This window comes from Ictalurus punctatus, chromosome 8, assembly GCF_001660625.3.
Source record: "Ictalurus punctatus breed USDA103 chromosome 8, Coco_2.0, whole genome shotgun sequence".
NCBI classification, from domain to species: domain Eukaryota; kingdom Metazoa; phylum Chordata; class Actinopteri; order Siluriformes; family Ictaluridae; genus Ictalurus; species Ictalurus punctatus.
In genome coordinates, this window is record NC_030423.2 from 16,095,282 (window position 1) to 16,120,934 (window position 25,653).

The 25,653-nt window shown below is 38.7% G+C and overlaps 1 protein-coding gene across 1 annotated transcript; it reads right to left on the minus strand.

Moving 5' to 3' along the window:
* On the minus strand, positions 1 to 25,117 carry LOC108269174 (BEN domain-containing protein 4). The gene is made up of 6 exons (XM_017474814.2): positions 24,319 to 25,117; positions 6,716 to 7,273; positions 6,298 to 6,392; positions 5,530 to 5,604; positions 5,048 to 5,291; positions 1 to 2,110 (listed from the first exon to the last, which is right to left on the minus strand). The coding sequence occupies exons 1-6, from the start codon at positions 25,085 to 25,087 to the stop codon at positions 1,857 to 1,859; spliced, it is 1,995 nt and encodes a 664-aa protein (XP_017330303.1). The 5' UTR covers positions 25,088 to 25,117; the 3' UTR covers positions 1 to 1,856.
* Between the last annotated feature and the right edge of the window lie 536 nt (positions 25,118 to 25,653).

The window sequence follows — 25,653 nt, forward strand, 5'->3', positions numbered from 1 at the left end:
TAATGCACGTAGAACAAAAGTTCCTGTTTATATCACATTCATACATATCATTTTGAGTGTAACTAGTGGTATGTCAACATAGACTATTTGGTTTTTTTAAAAACTTGCGTAGCATGCATGACCTAACTTGAAATAAATGCCTTATCGGTTAAATCAGAAGAGTATGCAAACTTTTGCATATTGTAACGGTACTGATATCAGATAGGCATACTATATTTGATTGTGTGACTAACACATCTTGCCAAATTTTAATTAGGACACATAAATACAAAACTTTCCATTTGAATGATTATTTAAAAAAAAAAACCCACAATAACAATTGTTGACACTTGTTATAGCAATAATCTATTTATATTTAGGGACAAAGAACAGTTTATGGTTCATTTCACAGTGCCCACACAATTCCTATGTATAGGATAACAGGGTAACTATCTGAGCTACCATGAGTATACACAACCACAGTAAAGTATGTTATACGTGCACACACACTCACACACACACACACACACACACTCACACACACACACACACACACACACACACACACACACACACACACACACACACACACACACGGCATACACATGTCTCCTATATTATTCTTTAACTCAGTTAAGACCTCAGAAATAGCAATAGTTTTGAATTTTGGCTAGTTTTGTTGAAAACAGTATGATCAGTCAGAAATTTCAGCATACGTAAAGTCCCAGCAGACAAAAATTGGCAGTATATGAGTTCTATTTAAGGCATCTCAGAGTCCATAAGCAAAGAATTGCACCCTTTGCACAATGACCCATGGATAAGTCCAGGCCTTATGGTTACACACATCTTTGCAGTTGACCATGCAAATGCTCAATAGATTTAATCAGGCCAGCAAACATATGTGTAGAATTTTCTGGAACACCCAGCATACGGTTTATATTAGACCACCCCCTAATGTAGAAACTAGTTAGAGATTGCCATATCCTTACTTTTATATTCACAAACATGGACACATTTCAGAATCGACTCCATCAAATACCATGAAACTGATTATACCACAACAATCATGTGACCACAAAATAAAAGAGGATACGTTCTCATCTAGGAGTAAATTCACTGATATGTTCTTCGTTATACAGAATGCAATGTTAGAATAGCACCTTGTTATTATGTTATGTGTGTGCACACAGACTCAGACATTCGGAAGCTCACATCCTTATTTACAGTGAACATCATTACAATTAATACATTTGGGTTTGTTTTTCTATCCTTCCTAAAATGTTATATGATGCTTAATTAGTGTAATAAAAGACATAAATTATGTGATTTGATGATTTGTGTACTTCTCCCTGCCACGTGTGACTCCATGCCCTGAAAAACACATTGCTCAACAATGACTTGTAGGAACAAACACTTGTCTGTGCAATGTTACCATATTACAGCAAGCAGGGTGGAGGAATCCACTTACAACAGCGCATGCTGTAAGAGCATTGTTTCTCACTCCTGGTCCTGGAGTTACCCCTGTCCTGCCTATTTTGGTACTCTTCCTCTTCCTTGCTCTTAACACACATCCTTAACAACCCTGAACTGGATGATTTCGAGAAAAGAAAACACTGAAATGTACACCACAGGGGTTCTCCAGGACCACGATTAAGAAATACTGCTGTAGAGAATGTCTTTTTTACATGTGAGTCTCTGGAATGCTTTTCAGTTTTCATTTTGTTTGTCTGCTTGCTTTTTTGTCTCATTAGGTCATGATGAAATCCTGGACTCAATAACCAATATCAACATAAACGTGGCTACAGAAATCTGAAAAAAGAAGATACTGTACTAAAGGTGCGAAACAGCCAGTTAGCCTCAGTCCTCCTCAGAAAGACCTAGTCCACAATGCCATTCTGTGAGCTCTTCATAAAAAGCTCGTCTTGAGACAGCTGTCCATCATAACCCTCCAGGTAGAGACTGCTTCCACTGCTGCTGCTCCCACTACCGCTGTGTCCACCTACAGTCAGGAATGTGCCCACAGCCCGGCCCTGGCGTGCATGACCCACAGCATCACTGAACACCTTATTAATCTGCTCTTCAGATGGCATCCACCAGTCGGGGTTTGACGCACAGTGCATCCGGATAAACTCTGGAGAGGTATTTACAGAGAAAAACACAGGGTTAAGAGAAATGTAGATGGAAAGATGTGGATGCTGTTAGATTTGGGGCAGTGGTAGCTCAGTGGTTAAAGGCTCTCGGTTACCGATCATTAGTTCAAGCCCCGGCACTGCCAAGCTACCATTGTGGGGCCTTTGGGCAAGGCCCTTAACCCTCAATTGCTCAGTTGTATAAATGAGATAAATATAAGTCGCTCTGGATAAGGGCACCTGCCAAATGCCATAAATTTAAAAGAGCTAAATAAAAATAATATTGGAAACTACACCAGACAAAGTAAATATGACAGCCAAATCAAGCCAACTAAATCAATACACTGAATGTGCGCCATACCTCCGCATGTACAGATACATGTCAACGAATATAAATACATCATTCAGAAAGAACAGATAATGTCTTCTAAATGGATACAAATACAGATACTAACAGGAGATGCAATTTTAATAATTTTGTTTTATAAAACTTGCCAGAAACTTTTCACAGGGCATCTGGTTCAGACTAGATGTGTGCACCAGGACTGGGATGCAACGAACAAGTCATGCAAGCAAGCGGTTTTTACTTTCATGGGGGCACTAACTATTGAGTAAAACTCATGAGACAAATAGAAACCGCACTGCACGATACATATATTTATGACATGCTGACTGTGCTGGCATTTCTACTGCTGCATTTTTCCAGTGCTTTCCAGTGTTTCTGGAGGCATAGTTCATATATTTAAAAAAAACAAAACAAAACAAAAAACCTTTCAGTTTAGGCCCACTTTGAGTTTAAATCTGAATACAGATACAGATGTGAATATTTGGATCACTAAACAGATACATGACAGAGATAGTGGCATTGCGCTTACACACCTAATAGTATCAGTCCAAAGTTTAGACCCCCTGACAGCAGACAATTCTAGTCCAAATCAGGTTGACTTTAGCGCATATAACGATCATATTTAGCAATAGCAATTGTATTATGGACCTGGAAATGTAAGCTGCATTAAACATGAGTTCTGTTCTGGCAGCTCTACTGAGATGAGTTCTGGCATGTGTGCAAGAAAGAAGTGTAGGCCACTATTGGACATCTTGGGAACCTACTCAGTGAAGGATTTTCTTCATTTTCTGCATTTTGGATTAATAAAATGTCAAAATATTAAACAGAATGTGTGGAATTATGAGCAAAAGCGTTTAACAAATTAATAGTAGATTAGATGTGCAGTAGTCTTGGAAAACCGTCTGGATGTTTCTGTGGCTGAATTCTTGTAATCAACCAAAAAAGACAAAAAAAAACCCTGGGTTTTGATTATTGACATTTTCTGCATATAATATTATTTAATTTTTAATCTTGCCTAGGCTTTCTGCAAAGATCATGCTGGGCAAGGTGTCAGTCTTTCTACAACATGGTATAAAATGTAGCAGTGTAGTCGTGTGATAGGACTAGTGAAATGTGATAGGACTAGGAAAGGCTATAGATTATTTACTAACCATTAAGTGGAGGTCTTCTGATTGATTGGTGATTAATCAGCACCGACAGTTTTTCCCAGTTGTGTCTGTTGTGGGAGCGGCTGAGAAGGGTCATTATACAGAACAAGAGCAGCCTCTAGAGGCAAAATAAAAACTATCGCTGACAAACTTTGTTGTGTTATTTGAAGTGTTTTTTGATTTATTTAGGATGTCCCTGTTTTTATTTGTTATTTGGAGTGTTACTTTTTGGCTCAGTTTGGATATATATCTTTTATTTACTTTAATATTTATTAATAGTTCATATAGATTCATGTTTAGATATTTTGTTTCATTTAAAAAAGTACAGTACATTTTCATGGTACAGTCAGAACTGTTTATTTTTTTTAATAAAGTTTGGCAATATTTTACTTTGAGTGTTATGTTTTCATTCAGTGTCAATTTTAAAAACTATCGGTTGATGATTAATTGGTTATAGACAGGTACCACACAAATTAGATATCGGTATCTGTAAAACCATTATCGGTTGACCTCTAACATTAAGAGCTATAAAGTGGACAATCCAAACAGAGTGAAAGAAGAATGGACACGCTGATAGATTAGTATGTACAGACAATCTAAATATATGTCTCAAACTGTTGATATATTGTCTAGATCTAATAAATGGCTGGTGGATGACAGGCTCCTGACAGCTTGCTAATCACAATATTCAAGCTGTGTTTTATTTGCTACTACTGTGTTTTACTTGATACTAGTTCAGGCTCTTGTTATCTCAAAACTGGACTACTGCAACTCACTACTCTCGGGCCTCCCGGCCAGCTCCATCAAACCCCTTCAAATGATTCAGAATGCAGCAGCGCGCCTCGTCTTCAACCAGCCCAAGAGAACCCATGTCACACCCCTCTTCATCTCCCTCCACTGGCTTCCTGTAGCCGCCCGCATCAAATTCAAGGCCTTGATGCTCACCTACAAGACCTTGTCTGGAACAGCACCCCCCTACCTCAACTCTCTCCTGAAGGCTTACGTTCCCTCTCGCAATCTGCGATCAATCAACGACCGACGCTTAGTAGTGCCTACTCAGCGTGGCTCAAGGTCCCTTTCAAGAACCTTCAAACTAACTGTTCCTCAGTGGTGGAATGAACTTCCAACCTCAATCTGAACCGTAGAATCTCTCACCATCTTCAAAAAACAGCTAAAGCCCCACCTCTTCCGTGAACACCTAACCAACCCATTTAAAAAATAAATAAAATAAAAAAATTTGCACTTACACCTCTACTCTGCGCACTTTGCTTCTTCTGGAACTCAATTAACGGATCTTGAATGGTAGCACTACTTGTATTGTTCTCTGCTTGATATATCGCTTTGCTTGTATTTTTTCATTTGTAATTTGCTTTGGAAAGAAGCGTCTGCTAAATGAATAAATGTAAATGTAAATGTAAATTTGCTCTATGGGTGATCTGCTGTACCTCTGAGGCAGCTGACTTTGACGGGGTTGAGCGGCCGTCTCTCGGGTCCTGTCTCGCTCATGTGGGCCGAGCGTTTTCTCTTGCCCAGGCCACATGAGTACTTCAACTCATCTGTAGTGAACACGAAGCGGATGAGGTAGCGCAGCAACCGACGCCCGTCCTTCTTCGAGGAGTTCACTGCCTCGTCCCACTGTTTGTTGGTGATGAAGAGAGGATAGTTCCCCAGCAGCTGCTTACTTCCCTGCTGGAAGAACAGTTAATAGTTGATCAGGTATCATTCCCAAATGCAAATAGTCAGCTATTACCACAAGAAGTACACATAAGAATATTAAATAATGAATAATAGAGCTTATGCTTGACAAAAATGAAGGAGCAACAAAAAAGTACTTTCATTAGCATCATGTTATGTAACATTGAGTCAAAGTGCTATTTTCACAGACTTAATATAGCACAGAATTTGAATCAGAATTAGTCAGTCTCACTTCTGTTTTCGGTCTCTGGTGACAGTTTATTTCGTAGTGGTTTGAATACTCCTGCATTGCACTCCTTGCACAAGTCTAAAAGACAAAAAAATAAGATTCCCTAAGTCTGCTGAGTTTGTACCTATCAGTTTCACTCTACCACAACACAAGCCTGTCTAATGATATTTAAAGGTGATGTTCTAGATATAAATCTTTTTTTCATACATTTTGTTTCCGATTTTGTCCCATTTTCTCTCCAATTTGGTAATTTGCCAATTCCCACCCACTAGATAGTTCTTCCCTTTCACACAACATTCACAACCAGGGAGGGTTAAAGCAAACAGACGCTTCTTCTGAGACACATGAACATGGTCAACTACATCTTTTCAAACTGTGCTCATGCTGCATCACAGGGCAGTGTAACACATTCAGAGGAAAGCACTATCTACCCTCTACCACATACATGAGCTCACAGACACCCACAATTGGCTACTGTTTCTCTGATGGACAGGGGAGAGAGAGTATGCCATCCCTCCCAGATAAAGAGGTTGGCCAATTTTGCTCCCTTGGCTCCCAGCCACGGGTGGCTGTGGCATCATCAAGATTCAAACTGACAAGAGGTCTCCATTTGGGAGCCTTCAAAATGGATTGAACTTGAACTAAAAGGGATTTTTAAAATAAAGAATCACTAATCCCAGTTTAAAATCTAGTTCAGATACAAGTTTAGTCTGTGCTTGTTAAATGGCATGTAAATATTTTCCATTTGAGAGCTAATAGCAGATTTCTGACCTCAGTGAGCTGCTCCTCAGGTGGCGGCGGAGGATTGAACTGGCTGTAGTGTCCAAGGACGGACTTAAAGAAGTCCAGCACTGTCTGACATGGCACTGTAATACATACACGCAACACACACACACACACACACACACACACACACACACACACACACACACACACACAGAGGTACATGACCACTATCCAGCTATGATCATGGAATTTAAAAAAGGGGCCTTAGGCTTCCACACTAAATGTGTTTTGAGTGGAGAAATTCTCTGTTTTAAAAACCTGTTCAGGCAAATATGTGTGAATATGTGTGTCACGTTATGTACATATATTAAGAACTGAAAAGCATGCAAAAGGTGACTTACTTTTAAGTTATGTGTTATGTTATGGCTAGTAATAAGGACATTGTAATACAAATCATCCACACCTGGAGCACTTTCCAGCTTTTGCCTCAGTTCCTCGTTCTCCTGCTGAAGGCTCAGCACCTCCTGCTCCAGCTCCATGCAGCGTGGGCAGCAGCCTTCCTCTTCCTCCTCTTCCTCAGGCAGGGTGGAGGAAGGGTGTCCGTACGAGTCGGAGGGTGCCGGAGATGCCCAGCCTCCCAGGTTGTGTGCTGGTGATACAGGTGCTGCGGGCTCAGGCTCGGACTGGTGGCAGCGCTCACCCTCGGAGGATTGAGCTCCAGCCAGCAGGTAGTTCTGCAGAGACTCAGTGAAGACCTGCAGGAGAGTTGAGGTGTGCTGTGAGTTCCACTGTTGCCTGTGTTGACATTTGTCCTCCGTGCTGCCCGCCTGAGACTCGTCAGGCCTGGACTTGGCAACAGCCAGCTCAGGTGAGCATCCAGCTTCCTGCTTGATGATGGAGTTGATAGAGGAGGACGAGGGGCTCAAAGTCCGCTGTGGCCCCAGCAACCTGCCATTGCTGTTAAGGAGGCTGAGCACTCGACTGCACTGCTGTGCAAATGCGTCCAGAATCAGCCGGTTTTCTGTAAGAAGATTGAAAACATAAAAAAGCAATAATAATAAAATTTAGCACAACTATAAAAGGTGTCCTGAGGTGTTTTGAGATACAGTTAGTCTGCATTATGATAATGTTAAATGATCTGGTATTGATCACATCCATGACATTCATTAGGCTTTTTTGAACACCTGAAGAGAGTTTTAAAAGCTTTTAATGCACCCTGTAGTATGTTTAGTCAGCAATTTCAGTGGAAATTAGATTAATATAACTATTTTGAACATTCAAACAAATACATTTTCAAACAATACACCCTTTATTCTGTTGCTCCTTCTCAAAGACATACACGTGTGATGCCCTGGACAGAACACCTGAATGTTGTGCAATTGCAAGAAACAGGGCTTTTTGAATTGACAGTCAACATGACTGACAAGTAGATTTGCCTTTTTAACAGAATGCTTGGATTTTGGTGGTCTACGTTTGTTTGTTTTTTCTCTGCTTTGCAGAGCCTTAGATCTTAAAAAACCTGAGTCTTTCCTCTGAGCTGGTATTTTATTAACAGCTGCTGAAATATGAGGAACATTTAGTCAAATATTACAAAAGGTTGTGACTTTGTAACTATTTATACAATGTTTAGTACCGGTTGACTAATTTGATTGGTCAAGTGCTGTTCCATGAGTGCTTATATTTCCTATATCCGCACTGGACCAGTTCATCTGCGTTCTCCACATAAAATTCCACTTCCTAGCTCGAAACTATTACTGCAGTAGAGTTAGTGACATCATCACCAGACATAGCAAACAATACATTTCAGGAATACTTTTGACTTAAAATATGAAAGCTTATCAGATAAAAATGAAAAGGAAGAAGGGACACCAATTTCCGCAGGAGCACCTTTAATGGGAATGTACAAATCATTGTGCTAGCCGATGTGCTATAAAGCGAGTGTGGCTTCTTCAGGATCTATTTCTGCTAGAGGAGCAAAAATAAACTGAACATTTAGCCATATACTGTCTGAAATGTCAGTTACTTAATATTAATTGTTTGTTTATAGAACTGTTGTATAAATGCTATATTGCACTCGCAATCATGTGGTTATTAACTCTTCCTCGTGCAATATTGCTTAAATATAATTTTGCATCTAGTCCTCTGATGCAATTGCAATGAAATCTCTGAAAAACCTTCCTTCAACTTCTCCCAACCTGCTCCACTCCTTTGTTAAGCCTTGGTATGTTTTGTGAGTTTTAATGAAAAAAGGCTTCACTTGGAAGCAAAACTAATTTCCTTTCCAGTAAACAGAAGCATGAAATTAGCAATATTTCATAGCAACACTGCAAATCAGTGTTTCTAAAATAATTTTGAAATTGTAAATACTTTTTAAATAGCCTTTTTAGTGCTTGAGGAAAAGCTATTGAAATTATAAGTGCAAACTATAAGGTCACTTTTCCATCAGTAGGGACCTGTCATTACCGAGCTGTGTGAGAAACTTCTGTGGTCTCCACACCTCTCAATTTCTCACATCCAAACTGACTTACACCAGCAACAGTTTTCTGAATAACAGATTTCTGAATCACAGCCAGCACTGACATGACACGTCAAAATTGCTACAGCACGTAAAGCTAGTTTTGTGTTATAATATGCACACCAAGACAGATATGACCAAATACAAAAACAACACTACATGCAAAAGATGAACAAGTAGTTATATGGAATCATATTTAAAAAATAAAAAAGGAATAAAAAAAAAAATAGCAAGACACACTGGACAAAGAGGATTACAATAGTTATTTTAGGAATTTGATTTGATGGTATTTATACAGGAATTATTTCACTGTAATGTTAAATCTAATGTACTATGTTGTGTATTTAAAAGTCTGTGGAAAATATTGTTGGTCAAGGCTTACTTATAAAGCAGATTTTTGTAAAACAGATTTATCTCAATCACAGTGCAACTATCCTTTGTAAATAAAGATTAAATAAAATAAAATGTACAGTGAAGCATCTATATACAAGTCAAGTCAAAATAATAAATTTTGGCATTGTTGTGTATAATTATCGTGTGTTTTTTACTTCATATATTTTAAATTGAAACAATTCTGCATATTCACAAATGAACTAAATTAAAATGTTTTTCCACTGGCAGGTGTGAATATGATATTTACTCAAGCGGTCATGAATATGAACATGCACAAAATACATTAATAAAATGAAAAGAGTGCCATATCAAACTTAAATATTATTTATAAATCACCAACTGGATAATTATAATCACATTTTTTAAATGTCACTTTCATCTGTGATGCAACAGGGTAAGATAAAGAAAAGGAAACATTTTAATTGCAAATAAGCTTGCAGATACATTTGATATCTGTCAGATTAATGCTGCATATTTTGGAGGTTAATATTTTAAGTAGGGTCAGGAACGGCCTTTGACTTATACTAAATAATACCCCTGTGAAACCAGCTCGCTTAAAAAGTGAATTTCTGTTAACGCTGTTCTTCCAAAGGGTTCATCTGTTATAATGATCTCTTTCTGAAAAAGAAACACTCATTTATAAAGATAATTTCAGTGAATTCTAAAAGTCTAGAATCAGAATTAAACTGGTTTTTAAACCATCATGTAGCAAAAAAGATGCTGATTTGAACGCAGTGTAACACCCACCCATAACTATTATTATAATTTAATAATTAAGTTATATACAGTTGCAATGAAAATTATTCAACCCCCACTGCAAATCAGGTTTATTGTCAAAATGTACAGACTTTCAGCTGTTTGCAATGAACAAATCAATCAAGAGCCATTGAAATTGTTCAACACAATGAATGCTTCAAGTGGTCTCCCCAAATTCAACTGAAAATGCAACTTATAATGATTTCTCCAGTTTCAAAATTATTCAACCCCCTGAATAGAATCCCTCTCAACAGCACAAACATGCAAAACAGGTGTTGGCTCAATCACACCTGATGCAACTAATCAAGGGCTTCATTAGTTGCACCAGGTGTGCTTGAGCTGGAACACATGAAATACCTGAACTCGCTAGGGGCAGAAACTAGATGACGTACCTGGACAAAGCAGAAAAAGGAAGCTATCAATGTCTGCAACCAGATTTCTGAGAAGGCAGGTTGTGAAAAACTCTCGAGTGACTACAAAAGCCCTGCAGCAAGACTTGGTGGCAACAGGCACTGAGGTTTCAGTGAGCACAGTAAGGCGCGTACTAAACGCAGAAGGTTTCCATGCCAAAACTCCAAGACGTACACCACTAATGACCCAAAAGCACAAGAAAGGTCGGCTCAAAATCATATAAATAAGCCCCAGAAGTTTTGGGATTCTGTTTTATGGAGCGATGAAACAAAATTGAAACTTTTTGGCATGATGGATCAGTGGTATGTTTGGATGAAGAAGAATGAAGAAAGAAAACTATATCCACAATTAAACACCACACCACACCACAATGGTGGTGGCTCGGTGATGCTCTGGGGCATTTGCATCCTCTGGCACTGGAAACCTGCGGCATGTGGAAGGCAAGATGGATTCATTGAAGTATCATGAAATCCTAGGAGAAAACGTCATGCCGTCTGTGAGGAAGCTGAAGCTTGGGCGTCACTGGACCTTCCAACAGGACAATGATCCCAAGCATACCTCAAATGAATCCTGGAAGATTCTACAGGGCCATCACAGTCACCTGACTTGAACCCCATAGAAAATCTCTGGTCTGATTTGAAGTTGCAGCATGTAAACCCAAGAATATTACTGAACGGGAGGCCATTGCTCATGAGTTATAGGCTAAGATTCCTCAGGAACGCTACCAGAAACTATGCATCTCATTTGCAGCAGGTCATAACAGTAAAAGGGTGCTCTACTAAGTACTAAAGATGCTTGTCATGAAGGAATTCAATAATTTTGACACTGGAGAGGTTATTAGAAGTTACATTTTCAGTTGAATTTGGAAAAACTGGTTTTGTTTGATTTGTTCATTGCAAACAGCTGAGAGTCTGTAAATTTTGACAATAAATCTGATTTTGCAATGGGGTTGAATAATTTTGATTGCAACTGTAAATATCTGTATTTGCATTAAAATGTTACTTAAAAATTAAATCTTCTGTTTCTTCTTTTTTTTCACCTTTAATGTAAAATATTACCAGTGAACAAACATTTTCAAAGAATTGTTATTAACGAGAATACAAAGTAAAAGGGGCAGTACATCTTTTTTTTCAGCAGAAAGACATCTCAAATGGTCACATGTGTGGCTTTGTATATGTCCTGTCACTTGCAATAGCCAGGTTCTACCAGGCACGCTCACTATTGACCAGTATAGAAATATCACCTCTGAAGCAGCTGTGTTATGAAAAGGTAGGCTAAAGTGACACATCCATTACAGAGATCATAAACAACATTTATAACTAATAATTACACTTCATCACAATCTGAACCTGAGTACAGAAAAAGCATTGTGTTCACTAGCAGAGACAAAAGGAAATCAAACATGCTGATAATCAAAATGAAAAGATTCCAAGTGGAAGAGCAAATTTAATTTCCATAATTGTGATGAATACTGAAATCTCAATAAACAATTTGGGACATTTTGCTGGATATAATGGCAGCACTAAAAGCATCTACCAGTGAAACACCCCAGCACTGGCATTCAAAGATACGCAGAGAAATGGAAAAGGTTGATATAACACCAAAGGATATTTAGGAACAAAGGTATAGAGGGTAGAACAAATGGCTTTGCACCACTTGCAAGTGTCTGAATGCTTGTACAAGAGACACTTTTTCCAGCAGGTACATCCCTGGATATGCTCTTAAACACACTTTAGCAGGAACTATCCAAAAAGAGACACCAGTAAATCACCTAAAGAGCTCAATTTGTCTTTTGTACCTACTTACTGTATATTGAGACCCAAAAAACAGGCATAAATTCACTTTCAGTTGATGTTCAGACTCATTTTTCATAATGTGCACAGGATTTTCTTTTTTAAATATAGCCCTTAAATGCAGAATTATTTTAGTGAAAACTTTGAAAAATGTTTCAAAATGTGCTGGAAAAAATTATGAAACTGTGTTTCACATTGAAGTAAACAGCAAGTCAATGCTAATATCCTATTATCCTCCTTCATGCATACAAACACAAACCATGGCATAGTCTGACATAGTAATACAAGCAGAGTTTCACCTTCCATTTGTTAAAGAAAAAAGAGAGAATATATTAAAATATAGAGAGGATATTTTAATGCTGACAAGGCTGCAAAAGTAAAACAAAGTAAGTATAGAACTAGTTCTTAGATAATATGTGTGGTGGTCTGGGGATACCCTTCACATGATGAAATTTTGACATTCAGACATTTTACAATGCAGAGTAAGTCCATTGCAGACATTTTGACAGCTGAAACCTGATTCCAAACTGACTTGATTAGGCTTATTACTAAAAAGGAAATAAAAATCTTTCATTTACATTTACTGCATTTTAGCAGATGCCCTCATAAAGAGCAACTTAAAGGAGTGCATAATAGTGTTTAGCATCAATATTTTCTCAAGCTATTTCAATAGCGTGCTGTAAAAATGAGTTCTAATACCCCAAAATAAGGTCTGTGGTTAACACAAGATGAAGATGTTTTCATCTTTTACAGTGAGGGAAAAAAGTATTTGATCCCCTGCTGATTTTGTACGTTTGCCCACTGACAAAGAAATGATCAGTCTATAATTTTAATGGTAGATTTATTTGAAAAGTGAGAGACAGAATAACAACAAAAAAAAATCCAGAAAAATGCATGTCAAAAATGTTATAAATTGATTTGCATTTAATGAGGGAAATATGTATTTCACCCCTCTGCAAAACATGACTTAGTACTTGGTGGCAAAACCCTTGTTGGCAATCACAGAGGTCAGGCGTTTCTTGTAGTTGGCCACCAGGTTTACACACATCTCAGGAGGGATTTTGTCCCACTCCTCTTTGCAGATCTTCTCCAAGTCATTAAGGTTTCGAGGCTGACGTTTGGCAACTTGAACCTTCAGCTCCCTCCACAGATTTTCTATGGGATTAAGGTCTGGAGACTGGCTAGGCCACTCCGGGACCTTAATGTGCTTCTTCTTGAGCCACTCCTTTGTTGCCTTGGCCGTGTGTTTTGGGACATTGTCATGCGGGAATACCCATCCACGACCCATTTTCAATGCCCTGGCTGAGGGAAGGAGGTTCTCACCCAAGATTTGACGGTACATGGCCCCGTCCATCGTCCCTTTGATGCGGTGAATTGTCCTTTCCCCTTAGCAGAAAAACACCCCCAAAGCATAATGTTTCCACCTCCATGTTTGACAGTGGGGATGGTGTTCTTGGGGTCATAGGCAGCATTCCTCCTCCTCCAAACATGGCGAGTTGAGTTGATGCCAAAGAGCTCCATTTTGGTCTCATCTGACCTCAACACTTTCACCCAGTTGTCCTCTCAATCATTCAGATGTTCATTGGCAAACTTCAGACGGGCATGTATATGTGCTTTCTTGAGCAGGGGGACCTTGCGGGCGCTGCAGGATTTAAGTCTTTCATGGCGTAGTGTGTTACCAATTGTGTTCTTGGTGACTATGGTCCCAGCTGCCTTGAGATCATTGACAAGATCCTCCCGTGTAGTTCTGGGCTGATTCCTCACTGTTCTCATGATCATTGCAACTCCACGAGGTGAGATCTTGCATGGAGCCCCAGGCCGAGTGAGATTGACAGTTCTTTTGTGTTTCTTCCATTTGCGAATAATCGCACCAACTGTTGTCCCCTTCTCACCAAGCTGCTTGGCAATGGTCTTGTAGCCCATTCCAGACTTGTGTAGGTCTACAATCTTGTCCCTGACATCCTTGGAGAGCTCTTCGGTTTTGGCCATGGTGGAGAGTTTGGAATCTGATTGATTGATTGCTTCTGTGGACAGGTGTCTTTTATACAGGTAACGAGCTGAGATTAGGAGCACTCCCTTTAAGAGTGTGCTCCTAATCTCAGCTAGTTATCTGTATAAAAGACACCTGGGAGCCAGAAATCTTTCTGATTGAGAGGGGGTCAAATACTTATTTCCCTCATTAAAATGCAAATCAATTTATAACATTTTTGACATGCGTTTTTCTGGATTTTCTTGTTGTTATTCTGTCTCTCACTGTTCAAATAAATCTACCTTTAAAATTATAGACTGATCATTTCTTTGTCAGTGGGCAAACGTACAAAATCAGCAGGGGATCAAATACTTTTTTCCCTCACTGTATTCTACAACACAAAATACATCAGTAATACCCAGGCTTGTGGAGTAACGGGATACATGTAATGGTGTTACGTAATCAGGATACAAAAAAATGGTAACTGTAATCAGTTACAGTTACGTCATAAAAACAAAGTAAATTTAAGTCAAATTAAATACATTTTGTAAATAAAAATGGAATACAATCAGGAATACAACTTTTTTCATTTAAAACCAAAGAAATTAATCTTTTGACATAACACAGTACAGACAGATGCTTGATTATAGTTCCCTTTTGCCAGTCGTGGCTCATGTGAGCATCCTCCTGGTGCATACACAAAGTTAATTTGGTAGAAATTAACACAAATTGTTCTCTGAAATGCCTTTGTTAGGGTCACCATATGTCCTCGTTTTCCCGGACATGTCCTCTTTTTTAGACCTTAAAAAATCGTGCAGCCGGGATTTCTAAATTTGAAATGTCAAATTTGAAAATTTGAAATTTGAAAATGTCCGGGATTCTGCTTTAGTTTCATTATGATGTGCTTATGGTCTAATACTGCATCGTGTGGGCATATTTGCATTGCTTTAACCCCGCTCTGTAAAGTCTAAAGTCTAAACTCTAAAGTCTACATTCATCATAACACTGTTTTGAACACTATGAAGACCTCCCCCCTCCCCCAATTTTCCAATTATAGTGTTTTTTCAAATTCTAGTGCTATAATGCTATGTGGAGGTGATGTTGAAGTCATGTGACCATGGTGTGGTTCGTTTTTAGCTTTTTACTTCTGGCAACTGTATTTAGGCTTCAAAATTCAGTAAGCTTGTGTTCATTTGTGAAGATTATCTTGATGAAGAAAATGTGTAACAATCATAAACTTTAGTTGGTCACAGAGCTTATTTTCTGCATTAATCCAAAAGCCAATGAATTCTACTGGCTTTTTGGTGATTTGTCTATTGGCCTACAAAAATATGTCATCCCTGCAGCACTCTATGGGTCAGGGTCTGAGGTTATCATCAAGCTAAAACCTGGTTAGGAGGAGGTTAGTACAAAGTGTATATTCAAGAGCTGGGTGAAGATGTAGGCCTTTAGTCATGATGCATGTCTTCCTTGTACCTTGAGGGAAGGTGCATCCAGTCAAGCTGTGCTAGAAGCCCATATGGCAAAGATTTCCAATTTTGGTAACATTTTACTTAACATTACAGTGTCAAAGTATGTTAAGGCAGAAAAACCCGATTTTGGTCAAAAGACTCTGTTTGCAATTCAACCACAGCAAAATTTGTCAGTTTTTCCCAAGTTGCCAGACATTTAAAGTAGTAAAACTTTAGTATGCCATGAAATAACGCACTTATGATGTAATGCACACAAATGACACTTTAAAAATGCACTATATACTATGTTTTCATATGAGATGCACTTTGTAGGTTCGCCTGACAACCAGCAGTAAAATTTAGATATGAACACTCACTAACAACCAACACAGAGTGAAAAATCCATGCAGTGATGAACACATTGTAACCACCAGCTATCCACACATTCTTATGGTTTAATAAATAAATGATATAAATCAACCATTTGTATGGCTGCAGGTTGAGAGGACGTACTCCTGCAGTCAAAATCTTACCGCTGATTACACATTAACTTCAACAGAAAATTCTGAATGTGTCCCTGCACCACACAGCACACCCGGAAAGCAGACTGATTAGTACATATAGAGCCAAAAAGCACATGCCAGATAGGCCTAAATACAAAATCTAACCGGAATTATGAACCTGAAAGACAATGGAACAGATATACAGTTAAAAAGCATTTACCAGCCTGTCTCATGTGAATCTAACACAAAATTGTGCAGACAGCCATGCATATAATCGACGTTTAGACCAGAACACCTGGGGCCTGCATTATAACTGGTAAGTGATTACATGCTACTACCATCTCATTATACTCTCATAGCTACAGCATGATGAATAACTGTGCACTTCCCACGCCTTCTTGATGTATTCCCAAGCTCTTGTCTCTTCATTCACGAAATGTTCTTGCCCTGAATCTCCAGGGTCGTTACTGAAGCTCAGTATCATGTTACAGTATCAAGCCATACTCTTCAGCTTTATCATACTTTTTTATATATATACTTTATTCTCTAAAGCAGACTTATTTTAGGTAACGGGCCACATTATACTATCAATGTCAAGAGGGCTAGACCAAATAAAGGCAGTTTAGTACACTAATAACACATTAACAACTCCTTTTAAATGTGATGATTTTATTTGAAATCTTCAAAACAGATTAAAAGACTCCAAGTCATTAAGGAAAATGCACCAGTTATTGAGTTCTTGAGTTATTTTGGCTGTATGTTTGGGTAGTTTTCTTGAAATGAAATTTCCATCTTCTCCAGAGATTCAGTTTCTTGGCTGATGAGATTAAATGCTCCTCTAATATGTCCTGGTACATCACACCACTCAGGTTTCCTTTGATGGTGTGTAATGCCCCAGAGCTGTTTGCAGAGAAGCAGCTCAGTACAAAGATGTTCCCACCTCTGTACTTCACTGTGGGTGTGGTGTTCTTGGGATCATACACAGAACCCTTCTTTCAGCAAACATTTTCATCAAACAGATTTTTGCCAAAGAATTATATTTTTGTTTCATCTGATTAGAGTATATGGTTCCAAAATAGTACTAACATATTTAAATGTTTTACCTGCTACTTGCAAAAAGTCTTTCCAAACAAATGCAACAACATTTATAATGATGCCAGGTGCAATTTGCATGAGAACCTTTTTTATTTTGTGGGGGTTTTTTTGTGCAGAATTTATATTTAGAACCTGATTTATTTTATGCAACCTTTATATATGTATATTTGTATATAGTGTCTGAATAAGTTTTTTATTTTCCTATTGCTTTCAATAAATACATTTTGTTTATTTATATTTATAAGTACAAAAGATATTATGTGTGTAAATTTTAAATGAAAATAGACACTTGAAGTATATAAAATAAAGTTCTTTTATTTCAAATATGGTCCACAAAACAATTTAATTTTAGAAGACAGATTCTAAATTAACTTGTTGGGACGGATTAGAAACTTTGTCATACAGCCCATGGGCTGTATGACACTCCTGCTGTAAAGTTACATTTTGTTAAACACTGATTTTGTCTATACTGTTGTAAATGAATGAATATCCATCCACAACATGGGTCTCTAATCTTCCAAAATCATACTCCATCCTCTTAGTGCCATATCTCCTTTTGTGCTCCTTAATAAATCCCACTGGATCCACTATAAATCTGACTCAAATGAACCTCTTTCAGGTTTGTTTTATGAAACTTTGTTCGAGCAGTTTCTGCTACCTGCTGGCTGTTTTCTTAACCACATCTTCCCCTCAGAAGGATTATCTTGCCATTAGTGTGCTCAGTAGGGCATGAAAATCTGTAAATCTGTTGTGTGACATTGTTTACTATAGAAAGTTGTACACAAATGAAAGTCATCTGAGCTGAAATTTAAATGGACTGACTAATAAACCCTCCACATTCACCACCCTCCCATCCTCAGTCTACAGCTGTACGGTGATTTCTTGTGTTTCGAAGGATGATTATGAATTTGTCACCCTCACACAAAGGCACGGGACAACCAATTATGGAGGCATGCAGTTACTGTGGCAGCCATGCGATGCGCGGCAATGTGGCGCCCGCCGTCGCTGCGTCGTGTTTATCGAAGGAGAGCAGATGTGGAGATTTATTAATATGCACAGTGACTCTGTTGACTCACTGAGACGTGTTTGATGATATCCTTCCCTCACACGTCTCTTTTCCTTTGCTCCTTACTTACATCCTCCCTCTTCCAACCTCCAGCTTCCTCACTCTCTTTCCCTCATTGTCTCTCGCTCATGCATTTTCTGATTTTATTTCCTCTCCTTTCTCTCCTCTTTCTTTTCATGTCTCATTCTTCTGTCTTCCTCTCATTCATCCTCTTTCCCATCTTTTATCTTTATCACTGCATGCAACATGCCATGCCAAGAAAGCCTCTTGATATTTCATTAAACACAACATGCGCCGCAGAATGAAATTTATGAGGCTCATTTGTTTTAATCACGATCTCTGCTGGGATTGGGAGAGCTTTGAAATGTAATTTAGCTTTATTGCACAGTTTCCAGAGCCTAAGTAATGGATAGGTGAGTCTTTATGAAACATCGACGGTATCAACTGCAGCTCTAGAAATCAGCTACTCTGGACACTGAGTTCTAGCAGACAGGTGTTTTCATCAAATTCATGTAAATTACAGATGTCAATTTTTTCCACCATTTCAGCCCATCTGTTTAAACTAATCTTAGTTACAAGGCCAAACTTAGTTTTAATACTGGACTGAAACAGACTTTCAGTGGTAAATCACATTTCAATTTAATCCTAGACTACACGCAATCCATGACTGGGAAACTGGAACTAAATCACAAAACTGTTGAAGGTGCACAGGTGACACTTCTATTATTTTTATGTATTTATGTACTTGTTTGGTAACTTAATAATGCAATAAGGCACTCAATAGTTCAAAAGTTTCAATGGCTGGTCAGCACAATAAGTAATACTAGGAATTACAAAAGCACTGGTTTAAATTTTAACAACCTGATACATATATAATTAATGCTCAGTAGTAATAGGCAGAAATGATGCAAGGCTGCAGTAGAAGCATTAATAATGTCTGCACTGTGTGGACTGATTTATTTTCTAGTTCTTTCTCTCTGGCTATTGTACAGCAGTGTGAATCATTAGTGTGATACCAACAGACATAGTCTGAACTGAAGGTCAATCACTGGAAGCTGAAAAATAGTGTTAACGCCCGGTCCTTTTTCTGACGCATGCTATGACTATGAATCTGGAACTCGCATGACTGGTATGATCACATGTGACTAATGATAATGACTTTACACAGTATTTAGAAAGAGAGAGTTGAACCTCAAGAATTTGGTTCAAGTATATATAGTCTAGCCAAATTAAGAAACAGAAATGAGTGACGTGAGAAAATGTTTGTGACTTTATTGAAAGGTAAAAGATCTACACTGGAAAAGATCTGTGTGTGTGCGTGCGTGTGTGTGTGTGTGTGTGTATATATATATATATATATATATATATATATATATATATATATATATATATATATATATAAATAGGTGGTTGACCATTCTCAGCACAGCAAGGACACTGACATATAGTGTGTGTTGTTGTGGATATATGTGTATCTGGTACAGCAGCATTGCCACTTTAAACACATCAATGGCACTATCACTACTGGTTTGCCAGAAGCGATACTGTGGTCGGAAACTAACACCAAAGGATGGTTAATGTGTATTGTTCATGGAAAAAATGAAAGATAGCTCTCAACTGTACACTTGCAAGGTGCAATAATAAGGTGAGTGTCTCTGGTGGTGAAATAGAACACTAGTTATGTATGTAACTGTTGTTCTATGAATCCTGAAAAACCACTAAGGTTCCTTGTCATGTGGAACTGGTTCTGGCTCAGTGAGAAGGTTCCAGGAAAAGATGACCCTATATAGCATTGTTTACATTTATTTTTACATTTATGGCATTTGGTACATGCCCTTATCCAGAGCAGCTTTCATTTATCTAACTTATACAACCGAGCAGTTGAGGCTTAAGGGCCTTGCTCATGGGCCCAGTAATGGCAGCTTGGTGGTGCTGGGGTTTGAGCTCATGACCTCTCAATCAGTAGGTCTCGACATGCATGTGAATTTGCACAAGAAATTATACAGGTGATTCTTATTCACTGCTTTTAAAACCACCATTACAAATTTAACTAGTGTTTGCTGCCAAACCACAGTACACAGAAATGACTGCAGTTTAAATCAGGCCTAAAAATAATTTGGTTAATCAAGTTTCTTCCAAGAAATCTAGAGAACAAGCTATGCTGGCAATTGTTAACCTCCCACAAAAACAAACAAACAAAAAATCCACAGATCAGGCTCTTAAGATGTGTTGAGGTGTCCCACATGGAGAAGACAAAATGTTCAGGAAACAGACAGTTGAACTTGTATTGAGCTTGTCTTTTCTCATTTGTAAGTCGCTTTGGATAAAAGCATCTGCTAAATGAATAAATGTAATGTAAATGTAACAGATAACATAAAAACCAAACCCTCCTTCACCTAAAACTGGAGCTACATTTAAACTATAGATAACTATAAATACCTGCATACCTGAGATTTAGTACAGGTTCCTACTAAAACAAAATCAGATTTTCCGGAATTGTGCCAATATATCCAAATAACCACACACTGTTTAATCATTTCTAGCATAAGTAAAAGCAAAAATAAAAATACATTGCCTTTTTTTCTTTGCTGTGTCACCTGTGCATTCCTTTTGAATCCACGGGTTCCTGCTGAACCAGTCCATAAAGCAGCCTGAAATCTGTTGATCAATGACCCTAAACCATTTCAGTAATCGCCAACATTATTGCATTGATAATGAAAGACATGCCGTCTACATTGAAATCTGCCGTGATATACAGATGTATGACTTTAACCATTTCTTCATGTCCAGATTAAAAATAGATCCCATTTCTCTAATGTACCTTTAAAAATGATCATTGCAGCTGTTTAGGTTGCCTAAATTTGCTACACAATGAGTCAATGTAATTTGTAATTTTATGGTAATTGCTTTAATAAATGTTTAGGGTTTTTTTTTTCTCAAAAAATCTTTGTATACATAGTTCACCTGAGGGCCAACAATAACACATTCATATCAATCATATCTCCATTAAGTCTGTATTAGCAGACTTGAATCCCAAGAACCCGATTTTCTTAAATGCTTTCTTTAAAACCCAAAACTTGACAATATTTACTATGAAATGTGCACAAATATCACAGTACATTACACAAATCTGTAAAGCTGAATTTGGAATCAAAAGCAATAAGATAAAGATACAGTTGACAGTTTTCTGTAGGTGCATCTAATATATCCACTTTCATTTCCAATTTTATGAGTTAAATCTACAATACAGATGCACTTGCAGGTGCACATTACAGTCTGACTGTTGTTTGCACTGTTCATTAGCCCCCTTTACTCTGTCCATCAGTGAAGAGGGATCACAATACTAGAACCAGATATTATTAACACATCCTCAGCACCAAACTAAAAAAAAAACTTTTTCTGCAAATATTAAGACATGGTTACTTTATATTTGATGAACCTAAAAAAAGAAAAAATAAGTAAATTGTAATTACGGCATGTACGAAAGTTTGGACAGTCTTTGATTAAGTCTCAGAACTTCATCAACTTTTTAGGGCTTAATTCCTTTGTTAGGACTCCTTAACCAGGTGAAGAATTTTCATTAGGAATTGTCAGCTGATGACAATTCCAGAACATATAAAACGATTTGCCTCTTCAAACCTTGTACTAACACTCAATCATGGGCTTCTCTAAGCAGTGGATTGAGGATCCGAAAATGAATCTAATTGATGCCTACAAAGCAGAGAAAAGCTATAAAAAGATATCAAAGTACTTCCAGCTCGGAATTTCCACTGTACAAAAATGTCAAGGCAAGATCTGTGAAGACTGAGACAACTTTCCAATGCTACAGTAGGCAGAAAAGCAAGGCAAACCCCCAAATGACACTAATGACCTGTATGAAGGTTTAGCTAACAAGTGGTGGAGCACCGTTCTACTGTGCAGCGTTGCTTGCATAAACATAATCTGCATGGAAGAGTCATCAGCAGGAAACCTTATCTGCAACCTCATCACAAAAGTCAACGTATGATGTTTACAAAACTACAGCTAGATAAGCCAGAGGCATTTTGGACACAAGTGCTGTGGATGGAACTCTTTAGCCCCAATCACCAAAGGAATATTTTAAGAAAAAAGTCGCATTGGATGAAAAGAACACATTGGCAGCTGTTAAGCATGGGGTGGATCTAAAAGAGAGAGATAGAATGCTGAAAAAAGAAATAGAATTCAGAATGCTGAGTCGCATTTGTCATTAACTATAGACAGACTATTCAAGATAATTCAGCTATAAACATTGTTGACCACATGTTGAATGTAATTATATTATTGTTTCCTTAAAATAGAACTTCTGAAACATTATCACTGACCTTTGACCTGTCAATAATGATAGTTATGATTTTTGACAGCTAATGAATATCCACCGCTATTTCTCTCTGATATATTATGATTTGGGGTTGTGTGGCAGAATGGATTCAAGTAAATATCAGCAAATTCTGGAAGCAAGTGTGACACAGTTGGTCAAAAAACTGAAGGTGAATTGATTGGCTTCTGCTACAATACAGTGATCCAAAACATACCTCAAAACCCACCATGAATTACTTCAACAAATGCAAGCTGAAACTTTTGGAATGGCCCTCACAGTCCTGAGAACATCATCAAAGCCTGTGGGCAGATCTTAAACATGCTGTGCATGCAAGACAGCCCAAGAATACCTCAGAACTAGAAGCGTTCTGCAAGGTTGAAAAGAACTAATACAAGACTCCTAGCTGGATACAAAAAGCTTTTGCAAGTTGTGATACCTGCCAAAGGAGGTGTTACCAATTACTGACAGTAAGGAGTCCAAACTTTTGCACATGCCACAATTACTATCTTGGGGGGGTTTTCATCAAAGTTTTTTTTCATCAAGTTCATCAAATATAGTAACTGAACATTATCATTTGCAGAAAAAAAATGTTTTGCTTTTTATTTACATTAGCTTGCTGAGGTTGTGTTTATTTTCACTCCAAAAATCAACACAATATGTAATTTGGTGAGGGGTGCCCAAACATTTACCCACAACTGTAGATCATCTTTATCCGTTTACAGCTTATGTAATTAATTTTCATCCCTTCATCAGTTTCTGACCACAGAATTGATGCTGGCTGGATATTTTTGGTTGGTGAAATGTTTCTTGACCAAGCAAAGACATTGAGAGGTTTCATAAACTCCAGCAACCTGCTGTACTGAGAATGATCCGCTATCTAAATAACATCTGGTCAGCAGTGGTGCTTTGGTGGACCTATTCCATTATTGGACAGGATATCGGGTTGCTGACAAACTGTTTAGAGCAACAGATGGGCTCCTGTCAGTAACTATATACTTGCAAAGTGCATGTACCTATATGGTAGGCGTAGCTACTACATATTAGCAAGGACTACTATAATGTTAGAGGATTTTCAGCTTTCTATTTAGCTGTTTTATTCATAGCCATACACAGCTCAATCCCTAGTGTTTATCAAACCTACAGGGTGTTAATATATTCAATCCTGCTGTGAGAAATAATACAGTGTCAAGTTACCATATACAGCTTGTCCTGAACATTAATGTTATGGATGTCATTTTAGACACGGAGTTTCACTCTATAGAATAATTCTGTTTTTAATCCTCTAATCTGGTGGTCACCAACCTTCTTCCCTGAGATCTATCTTCCTGCAGGTTTCATCTCCAACCAAAATCTAACACACCTGTTTTAGTTGATCATGATGAGATGCTTGGAGGTAAAGTCTTCAGGAAGGGAACAGCGTTAGTGACCGCTGCTCTGAACTCTCAGGGAGAAAACAGCGTAATAAACTGTACCTTTAGTGTATCTCTTTTATCTGGAAAGATGCATGCACTTTACCTCTAACACCAAGAGTGGTCTGTAAAGCCCAGTTATGAACCTTAAATCATTTTAATGGTACTTTCTTTACACACTAAAAAACAAACGTTTTACCCTAAGGGTACCACCTGAGTGACAAGAAAATCTACAGTTTAATACTTTTTTTTTCTGAGAGAGTGCTAGTCCAGGACATTCCCAGTAGGATAGGATATCTCTATGGCTTCAGCATGCTATAAAGTCTAACCCCATGAAACTAACTTTCTTTTGTAAACTTGTCCCCATACCTGAGCTTATTTCGTAACTGCAGTCTGGAGACTGGTGGCCCGCGGCGTATCGGACTCTCCCCTGGTGGCCGAAAAACACCGCTGCGCTGCCTAACGCTGATGAGACTGATGGCGATGACGATGACGATGCTGATGCTGAGCTGGAGGTCGCGACTCTGGCCCTCATTTCCCCGGTAAAGCGATGCACTGACTGAGACTGATGTTGCGTTTGATGGATGGTTGGGTGATGGAGCTGCAGTCGCTGCTGATACGGGTACGACTGATTGTGCGCGATGGCTTGAGAGCGCCGCTGGCTCGCGCCGTCCCCCAGTTGTGGGATCTCAACCATGGTGGGTCGATCGTGCCTCGCCTTCGCACGCTTGCTCGCGAAGCTCCGCGGCTGGCCGCCCATTTTGGGCTCCGAGAGACCGTCGTCCGCCGCCAGCATCTCCTCCTCCATGACCCGCGTCGCTAAATCTCCAGTGCGCGCGCGCGCTCGCTCGCTGTCGCTTCGGGTGACGTCGAGTCCGGCGTGACGGATTAAAGCGCAGCGCTCTCGTGCTGCCGCTCTCTCTCTCCCTCTCTCTCTCTCTCTCTCGGTGTCTCGCCGCGCGTCTCCAAACACTTCCAACTGTGGGTGAGGTGACTTTACTGACACGCTGCTGCTCCAATCCCCTGGCGAGAGCAACGCGCTTCTACCAACAGGGAAACACTGGCGGGACCGGCGCGTGCCCTGCGGGGCATCTGCACCGAAAAGTGGGAGTGTCAACTGAAAGAGGAGCGTTAGCATACATTAACACACACGGAAGCCGGCCATGTTTTGTCATGTAGCCTTTTGACTCCTGCCTAGCAGACAATAAAGCTGAATACACACACACACACGATCAAAAGAACTCTCCTTTATCCAGCTGTAAAATTCAAATTATAGATCGAGAAATTATACATAGAGCCCATTACTCACTGATGTCTCTGAATTTGAACATAGTCCTATTTGTGCTCATACACGACTTTGATATAGCTACATCATGGAAAAAAGTCTCGTTGGATTTTTGACATCATTTAGTGCCATTTCTATGAAGGCTTTCGCCATATAGGGTCAAGACTAGGTGTAACCATATAGGATAAGAATAAGGATTTAAACATGAATAAGGTTTTCAGCACACAGTGAACGCACTTAAAATGAAGAACCCTTGTGGGGGAGAACCTTACTCACAGCAAAGTGTTTTCTTATCAGAAATTGTTCCAAGTAGTATGCTACAACCTTCTTTGGATGCTAAGAACCCTTAATCAACCAATCAACCCTTAAAGAAACATTGAAGAACCTGCACTCCCAGAAATAAAAGTACCAAACTGCAT

What these genes read in the sequence shown, in the direction of transcription:
- LOC108269174 (XM_017474814.2), bottom strand. Translation starts at nt 25,087, where the DNA reads ATGCTAACGCTCCTCTTTCAGTTGACACTCCCACTTTTCGGTGCAGAT. An exon ending in AAAGCTGGAAAGTGCTCCAG is followed by an intron (nt 6,393 to 6,715) that starts GTGTGGATGATT and finishes TATGTATTACAG; the next exon opens with TGCCATGTCAGACAGTGCTG. An exon ending in CAAAGTCAGCTGCCTCAGAG is followed by an intron (nt 2,111 to 5,047) that starts GTACAGCAGATC and finishes ATACCTCTCCAG; the next exon opens with AGTTTATCCGGATGCACTGT.